General features: G+C 42.8%; 1 protein-coding gene across 2 annotated transcripts in view; it reads left to right on the top strand.

The window, feature by feature from the left end:
- Positions 1–4,027: 4,027 nt before the first annotated feature.
- The window catches only part of LOC109881585 (histone deacetylase complex subunit SAP130), a 45,737-nt gene continuing 37,364 nt past the window's right edge, over positions 4,028–12,400 (top strand). For both annotated transcript variants that reach the window (XM_031838180.1, XM_031838179.1), the window contains exons 1-2: positions 4,028–4,147; positions 9,290–9,394. In XM_031838180.1, coding sequence (XP_031694040.1) covers positions 9,301–9,394 — 94 coding nt within the window. In that variant the 5' untranslated portion in view covers positions 4,028–4,147; positions 9,290–9,300. The remainder of the gene's footprint in view (positions 4,148–9,289; positions 9,395–12,400) is intronic.

The raw sequence follows: 12,400 nt of genomic DNA, 5'->3' as shown, positions 1-12,400 counted from the left end.
TGCAGTGCTTCCCCTGGCCCGAGGCCCCCCTGGTGGCTCTGCAGTGCTTCCCCTGGCCTGAGGCCCCCCTGGTGGCTCTGCAGTGCTTCCCCTGGCCCGAGGCCCCCCTGGTGACTCTGCAGTGCTTCCCCTGGCCCGAAGCCCCCCTGGTGGCTCTGCAGTGCTTCCCCTGGCCCGAGGCCCCCCTGGTGGCTCTGCAGTGCTTCCCCTGGCCCGAGGCCCCCCTGGTGGCTCTGCAGTGCTTCCCCTGGCCCGAGGCCCCCCTGGTGACTCTGCAGTGCTTCCCCTGGCCCGAGGCCCCCCTGGTGGCCCCCTTGTTCATAGTTGTAATGGGAAATCATGTATAATATGTTTATTAACTGTCTCTGTACCCTATATGACTGAACGGCTTGTATGACATGTCCGAATCTGCAGTATGTCCAGGATGCAGCCATGTCTTTAATAAGGTGTCTATTCTGTGTTTTAATCTCCACCCTTTAATAACTGGTCATTTCTGTGTTATAATCTCAAACCCATCTGCTGACGGGGAACACGGTGCAATTTGAGATGCATCAATGTTTATCTGTAACAATGGACCAACGACATGAATATAGTCAGGTCAGAGGTGAGGGGTCAACAATGAAGATAGTCAGGTCAGAGGTGAGAGATTAAAACCTACGGAATGCTGGCTGTGAAAAGTGGAAAAAGTCAACTGAAGTGGATATCTCTTGTTGCAGTTCTCATCCAAATATTGGGTTAGCCCCCCCGAGTATAATATCTCCACTGGACGCAGACAGGAAACATGAACAATTCAGTTCCTTAGATGTTTTCACTATCCAAATGGCACTCCTATTCCCTAAATAGTGCACTACTTTTGTCCAGAGCCTTATGGGTCCTGGTCCAAAGTAGTGCACTATATAGGGAATAGGGGGCCATTTGGGATAAAACCCTTAATAACGACGTCTAGTGGCAGGACACTTGGCTTAAGGCCTAATGCTCGGACTACAACCTGTAGAGAGTGGAGACAGAGAGTGGTTAGAGCGTTGGGCCAGTAACCCGAAAGGTTGCTGGGTTGAATCCCCGAGCTGACAAGGTAATAATCTGTCGTTCTGTCCTTGAACAAGGCAGTTAACCCATTGTTCCTCGCTAGGCCGTCATTGTAAATAAAAATGTGTTCTTACTTGACTTACCTAGAAAATTGAATTGAAACCTAGAATTACAAAAATTTCAGCAGCTTTATTGTGAACTACAAGGCCATAAGGACAATACAAAACAAGAGGCTCTGCTGCCCTCTAGCTGTCGGTCTCTGTAATGGCAGTAGTAATAGCCATCATTACACTATTTCAAGGTATCTTTCAAGTGCTTTGAGCAATTAGACTGATGGAGTGACAGTTTTGAAGTACATGTTAACAAATAAATTGCATGAATGTGTTGGTCATATCAATTCCCAATCTGACCCTCATACCATCATGGACACATCCCCAGGTTACAATTAACTTATTGATCTGCTCCTCTCCCCCAGGTCGTTTAGTTCCCTCTGGTTTTAGTAATGAAATAGTGGCCATCCAGACACCATGTTGTGTGTACAGAAAGGCTGCATTTACAAAAACAGACTAATTCTGATATTTTGCCATTGGTCTTTTGACCAATTAAATCAGATCTTTTGCCAATAATTGGGCAAAAGATCAGAATTAGTCTGTGTTGTGTAAACGCAGCCAAACGTGTGTCCTTATACACTTCCCTTCTTCAAAGAGCGTTCATATTGGTGTTCCATCCTCTCTGCCTTCGTGGATTTGAAAGGAAATTAAAACTCCCTCTAGCCCATGGGGTGTCAAACATGGGTGGTTTGAGTAAAAATGGGTGGTTTGAGTAAAAACATATACACTTTCAAATTAATAAATGCAAATCGAAACTGTGTAACCCGTTACATTCTGAGGTGTTTTTTTGGGACCCTATGTCTTATTTTTGTAAAAAAAAAATGTAACTCAATAACGTGAAAGACCTAATTGCTAGGGTCATTTTAAGACGTCGTGCTTGAAAACACCACGACACGTCACGGGATCTAATACTGCTGTCTAGTGGATGTCCTGGGCATCAGACAGGATATGTTTACGTCAATGGAAATGTAGAGACTTCATCTTTCTCCTCATATGTATATCAAGGTATGGCATAAACCCTGCACTTTTAAAATGGCCGTGTTCCCATGGGAAATTGCACGCTTAGAGTGCCGCCATTAGATAAACGATCTGAAAAAAAAATAGTTATATTGTAATGAAACAGCAGGGAGCAGGTCTCGAACCTTCGAACTTGGAGCCCGAGGTCCGGCGCGCTATCGACTGTGCCGCAAAAGCATACTCATGCGGCAGGATCGATTTCCGTGCTTATAAACCCAGAGTCGTTACACTATTATTATTATTATTTAAATTGTTTTGGAACAGTAATTCTCAAATCTCTTTACTCCCCAATATGGGGACATTTGGGGGGTCCCCTGCGAATAAAAAAAACGAACAAAAAAACGTTACACTTAAGGTTTTTCTGTCCTGCTGTATTTTGGGCTCTGAAGTAGTCACCTTTCTAACAGATCTAAGCATGTATTTGTAGGAATTTGAAACCTTCATGTACACTACAATGGTAGTATACAATATTATGCATTGTTAAGAAAATGTCACCAGAGAGCACCGGAAATTCAAAAAACAATAGAACTATTTTGGGCATTTTTTTTTTACGGCGAGGAGCTATAACACATTTTCAGTGCAGCCCCCCAGAAGACCGAATACGCCCCCCAGGGGCATCTAGCCCATACAACCCAATCCAATGTTATTACATTTTTGGGTCGTACACACTTCAGGTGGAAGGAGAGATTCTTGTGAGGTATATTTAAGCAATAAGTACCGAGGGTGTGTGGTATATGGCTAATATTCCACGGCTAAGGGTTGTTCTTAATCACGACGCAACACGGAGTGCCTGGATACAGCCCATAGCCGTGGTATATTGGACATATACCACTAATCCCCGAGGTGTCTTATTGCTTTTATAAACCGGTTGTTAATACAGTAAGGTACGGAACTACATATTACAATGAAAATGTTGCTTTAATAAATAAATACATTCCGCCATGAAAAAGTAGTCTGGACAAAAGTCTCGTTGCTAGACTGGTTGCTATACAACAATCACAGGCTAGCTGGCAAGCTTACATTAATTGTATGGGGGGGGGGGGGGGGGGAACAGAGCATTAGCGCTACTTCTAGAGTGACTAACACGTGCCAATTATTTATTCATGTTGGTCTGAATGTTGCCATTGTGCACAAGTGAGAGAGAAACAAAATGGCCCCGTGTTATATCGTTTGTTGTTTCCACGCTGCTGGGAACGGATGCCATTCGTTGAACTGGGGCAGCTGCTGCTGTGTTGTCAGAGTACATTAGAATGATTTAGTTTGGTAACAGTTACATATCATTATGTAGCCGTTCAGCTTTATCGTACCCATCTTCCCTCGACTTTTTAATTACACCGACTGACACGTTGTAAATTCGGTGTCCTTGTGTGTAGTCCATGCCAAACTGAGAAAGGTTCGTTGATATACCGGTCCAGCATAACGTTAGCTGCTAATCCCATATTCTTCGGCATTCATGTTTCTCACTGAACAAATCCAAATCCCGCAGAATAACGTAACATTTCATTTTTTATATTCCCAAACTCACAATATATATTCCCCTTTTCTACACACCAGTCAGTGAATCAGCTAAGTGCCCACTTTGTTTGTTTCAAATCTAAATGCTTATTTTGTACATCTGCAATTTGCACTATTGTTGACGTAGCCATTTTATCAACGTGAACAGGCTTAAACGTCATGGTATACGGTATCACGTACGCATGGCCATTTTTTTTTGCTGTTTTAGCCAATCAGTAACCAGTATCCAAACTACCCTGTTTATTAAACGTCTATAAAACATTCTCAGCGCGGGAATAGTTATGCCATTCCAGCCAATCGTTACGCAGAAACGATTGACTCCATCCCACCCGTTTGTGATTTGTCAAAGAGTTTACACAATTCCCTCCGATGATTGGACGAAAAAAAAATAATTGTGAGCTTCTCTTCGTTCTTCCGGTTATGTATGTTGTTGAAAAGAAAAGACGAATGCCTGGAGAAAACAAAACACTACGAATACGGTATTTTAGCATGTTAAAAACAAAAATTATGCCAATGTATCGTCAAAAGCTTTTGTCGATAAAGCTTTTCCCAACTTATTTTGGCATTCTATAAATATTGTAAGAATATTGTAAGTTCACCCAATGTTTGTTTAGCGATATCTGCAGCTGCTATCCTTAGCTAGCTATTTTGTAAGGTTAACCATCTGGATATGCGATCAAAATTAAACTTTAACGTTATGTAAACGTGTTATTTGAGAGCTCGACTGTGGTCGCTGCCATCGGCTTGTGATACTGTCAAAGCAGATAGGCACTGCTCTGAAGAATGTGCCTATTCGGTGATTTATCTTGTTACTCCTAACAGCTGTATAGTTAGGGTTTCATAGTAACTAGCTTACCATAACATTATCCGCCAATACAAATGTACCTTTTTAACTAGGTAAAACTAAAAGATACCTACCGTAGCGTTACGCTTGTTTACACTGAGCTGCACGGGGGTTGGTACGCAATCAGGGTTATATTACGAGCTGGCGGGAGATATGGGTCGGGTAACCTAGCTCAATGCAGGGACGGGATATGTCAATATGCCACTGTACCCCAAATGTGACCTTTATCCACACTGCTAGTAGTGTTTCAATCTTCTCGATCGGGCATTGTGGATAAAGGTACAATTTGAAGTACAGTGGCATATCCCATCCTAGCACAAGATGTACTCTTAAGGAGCCTAACGTTACCGTTGCTCCTTAAAGTGCAATTACTTATTTACAGAGGTAGGATGACTCTGGCAGCCAAATACAATATCCAAACGTGAATCGATTCTCAATTGCAATATAGTTGTAGAAATGTAAAGCCCTATACTTTCATATCACATCAACATTATTTCACAAATTCTAAATGTACACAGTTTTACCCGACAGTATTTTTCAGTGTCAACATGTTTCTGGTGGCCTTCTTCCTTTACACACAGGTGCTCAGAGCATGCTAACTACCACAGGTGCTCAGAGGATGCTAACTACCACAGGTGTTCAGAGCATGCTAATTACCACAGGTGTTCAGAGCATGCTAATTACCACAGGTGTTCAGAGCATGCTAATTACCACAGGTGTTCAGAGCATGCTAATTACCACAGGTGTTCAGAGCATGCTAATTACCACAGGTGTTTAGAGCATGCTAATTACCACAGGTGTTCAGAGCATGCTAATTACTAATTACCACAGGTGTTCAGAGCATGTTAATTACCATAGGTGTTCAGAGCATGTTAATTACCATAGGTGTTCAGAGCATGCTAATTACCACAGGTGTTCAGAGCATGCTAATTACCACAGGTGTTTAGAGCATGCTAATTACCACAGGTGTTCAGAGTATGCTAGATAGCTAATTACCACAGGTGCTCAGAGCATGCTAATTACCACAGGTGTTCAGAGTATGCTAGATAGCTAATTACCACAGGTGTTCAGAGGATGCTAACTACCACAGGTGTTCAGAGCATGCTAATTACCACAGGTGTTCAGAGCATGCTAATTACCACAGGTGTTCAGAGCATGCTAATTACCACAGGTGTTTAGAGCATGCTAATTACCACAGGTGTTCAGAGTATGCTAGATAGCTAATTACCACAGGTGCTCAGAGCATGCTAATTACCACAGGTGTTCAGAGTATGCTAGATAGCTAATTACCACAGGTGTTCAGAGTATGCTAGATAGCTAATTACCACAGGTGTTCAGAGCATGCTAATTACCACAGGTGTTCAGAGTATGCTAGATAGCTAATTACCATAGGTGCTCAGAGCATGCTAATTACCACAGGTGTTCAGAGTATGCTAGATAGCTTACCATAGGTGCTCAGAGCATGCTAATTACCACAGGTGTTCAGAGTATGCTAGATAGCTAATTACCACAGGTGCTCAGAGCATGCTAGATAGCTAATTACCACAGGTGTTCAGAGCATGCTAATTACCACAGGTGTTCAGAGCACGCTAGATAGCTAATTACCACAGGTGGTTCCTCTGTCTTCCGTCAGTGTAGCTAGCAAATAGCATAAGCTGGTAACACAACTTGTTAATAAGAAAAGACAAACTAGCTTTTTGCAAATATAATAAATACAAACTAATAGTGTAATTTATAGGATGCTTGTGGATTTATATTAAGAAGCAAAGTGGAAACTGTGTCGTAGTCATAAATCCAGGCCCTGCAGTGCCTAGCTCCACTCCTATTCCCCAGGCGCTCTCTTTTGATGACTTCTGTAACTGTTATAGCCTTGGTTTCATGAATGTTAACATTAGAATCTTCCTCCCTAAGTTTGTTTTATTCACTGCTTTAGCACACTCTGCCAACCTGGATGTTCTAGCTGTGTCTGAATCCTGGCTAAGAAAGACCACCAAAAATTCTGAAATCTTCATCCCTAACTACAACATTTCCAGAAAAGATAGAACGGCCAAAGGGGGCGGTGTTGCAATCTACTGCAAAGATAGCCTGCAGAGCTCTGTCCTACTATCCAGGTCTGTGCCCCCAAAAATTGAACTTCTACTTTTAAAAATCCACCTCTAAAAACAAGTCTCTCACCGTTGCCACCTGCTATAGACCACCCTCTGCCCCAGCTGTGCTATGGACACCATATGTGAACTGATTGCCCCCCATCTATCTTCAGAGCTTGTGCTGCTAGGTGACCTAAACTGGAACATGCTTAACACCCCAGCCATCCTACAATCTAAGCTTGATGCCCTCAATCTCACACAAATTATCAATTAACCTACCAGGTACCTCCCCAAAGCTGTAAACACAGGCACCCACATAGATGTCATCCTAACCAACATGCCCTCTAAATACACCTCTGCTGTTTTCAACCAAGATCTCAGCGATCCCTGCCACATTGCCTGCATCCGTAATGGGTCAGCGGTCAAACGACCTCCACTCATCACTGTAAAACGCTCCCTGAAACACTTCAGCGAGCAGGCCTTTCTAATCGACCTGGCCCGGGGTATCCTGGAAGGATATTGGTCTCATCCCGTCAGTAGAGGATGTCTGGTTATTTTTTTTAAATGCCTTCCTCACCATCTTAAATAAGCATGCCCCATTCAAGAAATTTAGAACCAGGAACAGATATAGCCCTTGGTTCTTCCCAGACCTGACTGCCCTTAACCAACACAAAAACATCCTATGGCGTTCTGCATTAGAATCGAACAGCCCCCGTGATATGCAACTTTTCAGGGAAGCTAGAAACCAATATACACAGGCAGTTAGAAAAGCCAAGGCTAGCTTTTTCAAGCAGAAATTTGCTTCCTGCAACACAAACTCAAAAATGTTCTGGGACACTGTAAAGTCCATGGAGAATAAGAACACCCCCCACAGGAACTCGCCCAAGCCTTCCCCATTTCTCCTTCTCCCAAATCCATTCAGCTGATGTTCTGAAAGTGCTGCAAAATCTGGACCCCTACAAATCAGCCGGGCTAGACAATCTGGACCTTTTCTTTCTAAAATTATCTGCCGAAATTGTTGCCACCCCTATTACTAGCCTGTTCAACCTCTCTTTCGTGTCATCTGAGATTCCCAAAGATTGGAAAGCAGCTGCGGTCATCCCCCTCTTGACCCAAACTGCTACAGACCTATATCTATCCTACCCTGCCTTTTCTAAAGTCTTCGAAAGCCAAGTCAACAAACAGATTACCAACCATTTCGAATCCCACCATACCTTCTCCGCTATGCAATCTGGTTTCAGAGCTGGTCATAGGTGCACCTCAGCCACGCTCAAGGTCCTAAACGATATCTTAACCGCCATCGATAAGGAACAATACTGTGCAGCCGTATTCATTGACCTGGCCAAGGCTTTCGACTCTGTCAATCACCACATCCTCATCGGCAGACTCGATAGCCTTGGTTTCTCAAATGATTGCCTCGTTTCATGTGCTGCATTGACCATGCAGACTGAACACAAGTGCCTCGTAGTCAAGCGAGAATAAATGCGCTCCTTGAGTGTCTGGGTGGGGTTAGGTCTGTGTGGAAATCAGGGGGTGGAGCTAGATCTGTGTGGAAAGCAGGGGGTGGGGCTAGGTCTGTGTGGAAAGCAGGGGGTGGGGCTAGGTCTGTGTGGAAAGCAGGGGGTGGGGCTAGGTCTGTGTGGAAAGCAGGGGGTGGGGCTAGGTCTGTGTGGAAAGCGGCATGGAGAGCGAGAGAGTGGAGCGAGAGGACTCAAATAGGGAAGTATAAGAAAAAATAAACTTAAAATTGACATTACACACAGTGTATCACATTTAACAAACCAAACATAAAAAATACTGTTATAGAAGGTAAAGTAAAAACCCAATCCGGTCCGTGCATCAATACTGTTATATTGTCAAATTCGGTATACCGCCCAGCCCGAACTGAGAGTCATGATCAAAGGATACTCCCACCCCTGCATTGAGATATGTTTTCCGACCCATATCTCGCACCGGCTCCGCGTTGTCTTAATGTAACCATCCATGATTGCGTTCCCACCCCAATGCAGCTCGTTGTAAACAAGCGTAATGGGTAGGGTGGGTATCTTCTGGTAAAGTAACTAGCTAGCTAGAATGTGCCATCCCATAATTTTCTGAATTTCATTGATCGCAGACAGAGCGATGGTATGTAAAAAAATACTTCAGCTTAAGCGCCTTTCCATTTCACACAAAGGTAGCTGGCTCTGTGTGAATGAAAGACAGGGTACTGAGGCTAGTGAGTCTTGCTAGAGCTGCTAGAATGGGATTTGTCTCCGTTCATCTTTACTCCCCAGGGCTGTGACTGGGTGTCAGGTAGCCTAGTGGTTAGAGCGTTGGACTAGTAACCGAAAGGTTGCTAGATCGAATCGCCGAGTTGACAAGGTAAACATCTGTTGTTTATGCCCCTGAACAAGGCAGTTAACCCACTGTTCCTAGACCGTCATTGTGAATAAGATTTTATTTTGAACTGACTTGCCTAGTTAAATATATGTTCAATAAAAAATATGACGGTCATGAAATTTGTGTTGACTGTCATGTGGATTCCTCATGCCATCTCTTCTCAAAACCCATGGAGGGGAGGGAATTTGGACCTTATCCGCCATTACATTTGATCAGATAAGGAGAAAAAATTTATTGAGAAAGAGGCGTGTGATCTATTTAAAAAAATATATTTTTTAATATAATGGTTGTTCAACCCTTCTCCCTTCTAGGATAGTGAAAGATGAGTTCTCAGCCATTTTCTACAGCTGGAAAGCCTGCTCAGAGTAATCCTGGTGGAAAGCCGGTCTCCATCAATCAGTCATCCAAACAGCCAGGTTAACATTTATATTGAATATTGCGTGTTCCTAATGGCATACTATTCCCTATATCAGGGGTTCTCAAACTTTTTGGGGCCGGGGTCCCCTTTTGTGATACTAAATTCATCAGGGACCCCCTCATAAGTGCCTTTTTGTTCTTCTTATTTACAGAACACAACTCGAGTAAGGTAATACAATAAAATGGCTTACAAGGAGTTTTACTACGGCCGGGCAAACCAAGTCTTGGGGTGTGGGAAGAAACAACTTAAAGGCCACCTCTTGGCATCGGAGATAAACATTTAGCAGTTTTCAAGCAAATTTCCTGCAATTCTACAAAAACAATGTCCATGTGGCAGAGACAAGTTCGAGATTTTCCAGTACTGTGGATACCAATATCCCTGTGAGTCTCCCAGGCCTAGGTTGCCCAGTACTGTGGATACCAATATCCCTGTGAGTCTCCCAGGTCTAGGTTGCCCAGTACTGTGGATACCAATATCCCTGTGAGTCTCCCAGGTCTAGGTTGCCCAGTACTGTGGATACCAATATCCCTGTGAGTCTCCCAGGTCTAGGTTGCCCAGTACTGTGGATACCAATATCCCTGTGAGTCTCCCAGGCCTAGGTTTCCCAGTACTGTGGATACCAATATCCCTGTGAGTCTCCCAGGCCTAGGTTGCCCAGTACTGTGGATACCAATATCCCTGTGAGTCTCCCAGGCCTAGGTTGTCCAGTACTGTGGATACCAATATCCCTGTGAGTCTCCCAGGCCTAGGTTATCCAGTACTGTGGATATATATCCCTGTGAGTCTCCCAAGCCTAGGTTGTCCAGTACTGTGGATATATATCCCTGTGAGTCTCCCAGGCCTAGGTTGCCCAGTACTGTGGTTACCAATATCCATGCGAGTCTCCCAGGCCTAGGTTGCCCAGTACTGTGGTTACCAATATCCCTGTGAGTCTCCCAGGCCTAGGCTGCCCAATACTGTGGTTACCAATATCCCTGTGAGTCTCCCAGGTCTAGGTTGCCCAGGGTTCTTCCTAGGTTTTGGCCTTTCTAGGGAGTTTTTCCTAGCCACCGTGCTTCTACACCTGCATTGCTTGCTGTTTGGGGTTTTAGGCTGGGTTTCTGTACAGCACTTTGAGATATCAGCTGATGTACGAAGGGCTATATAAATACATTTGATTTGGTTAGGACATATAAAGTTGTAAATAAGAAGAACAAAAAGGCACTCCTCTTTTCTTTTAGCACAGACTTTGCAGTTAAATACTTGAAGAAAAAATGTACTTGATATGATTGTGATATGTGGTTGTCTCACCTAGCTATCTTAAGATGAATGCACCAACTAACTGCAAGAAGCTCTGGATAAGGGTGTCTGATAAATGGCTAAACTGTAATGTAAATGAATAATGTAAATGTAATGTAAATTTAATGTAAATTAATCATGTAAATGAATAATATAAATGAATAATATAAATGAATAATATAAATTTGTAATGTAAATGTAATGTAAGTTAATCATGTAAATTAACAATGTCAATGTAAATTAATAATGTCAATGTAAATGAATAATGTAAATGTAATGTACATTTAATGTAAGTTAATAATGTTAATGTAAATGAGTAATGTAAATTACTAATGTAAATGAATGTTACATTGTATGGTATTATTCTACGGATCCCTTGGCCAGAATTAATTTAATTAGTTAATATTCATTCAAATAAATAGAAATATGTGTGTTTATATATATATATATATATACACACAGTACCAGTCAAAAGTTTGGACACACCTACTCATTCAAGGGTTTTTCTTTATTTTTACTATTTTCTACATTGTAGAATAATAGTGATGACATCAACACTATGAAATAACACATATGGAATCATGTAGTAACCAAAAAAGTGTTAAACAAATCATATATTTTAGATTCTTCAAAAGTAGCCATCCTTTGCCTTGATGACAGCTTTGCAAACGCTGGGCATTCTCTCAACCAGCTTCACCTGGAATGCTTTTCCAACAGTCTTGAAGGAGTTCCCACAAATGCTGAGCACTTGTTAGCTGCTTTTCCTTCACTCTGCTGTCCGACTCATCCCAAACCATCCTCATTGGGTTGAGGTCAGGTGATTGTGTAGGCCAGGTCATCTGTTGCAGCACCATCACTCTCCTTCTTGGTCAAATAGCCCTTACACAGCCTGGAGGTGTGTTGGTCATTGTCCTGTTGAAAAACAAATTATATTCCCACTAAGCGCAAACCAGATAGGATGGCGTATCACTGCAGAATGCTCTGGTAGTCATGCTGGTTAAGTGTGCCTTGAATTCTAAAAAAATCACTGACAGTGTCACCAGCAAAGCACCCCCACACCATCACACCTCCTCCATGCTTCACGGTGGGAACCACACACATGCGGAGATCATCCGTTCACCTACTCTGCGTCTCACAAAGACACGACGGTTGGAACCAAAAATCTTAAATTTGGACCCATCAGACCAAAGGACAGATTTCCACTGGTCTGATGTCCATTGCTCGTGTTTCTTGGCCCAAGTAAGTCTCTTCTTCTTATTGGTGTCCTTTAGTAGTGGTTTCTTTGCAGCAATTGGACAATGAAGGCCTGTCTCCTCTGAACAGTTGATGTTTGAGATGTGTCTGTTACTTGAACTCTGTGAATCATTTATTTGGGCTGCAATCTGAGGTGTAGTTATCCTTTGCAGCAGAGGCAACTCTGGGTCTTCCTTTCCTGTGGCGGTTCTCATGAGAGCCAGTTTCATCATAGAGCTTGATGGTTTTTGCGACTGCACTTGAAGAAACTTAAACATTTCTTGAAATGTTCCGTATTGACTGGCCTTTATGTTTTAAAGGAATTATGGACTGTCATTTCTCTTTCCTTGTTTGAGCAGTTATTGCCATAATATGGACTTGGTCTTTTATAGCCCCCCTACCTTGTCACAGCACAACTGATTGGCTCATACGCATTAAGAAGGAAAGAAATTCCACAAATTAACTTTTAAGAAGGCACACCTGTTAATTGAAA

This window comes from Oncorhynchus kisutch, linkage group LG13 (genome assembly GCF_002021735.2).
Source record: "Oncorhynchus kisutch isolate 150728-3 linkage group LG13, Okis_V2, whole genome shotgun sequence".
In the NCBI taxonomy this organism is placed as follows: Eukaryota; Metazoa; Chordata; class Actinopteri; order Salmoniformes; family Salmonidae; genus Oncorhynchus; species Oncorhynchus kisutch.
This window is presented reverse-complemented; position numbering and strand designations above follow the sequence as displayed.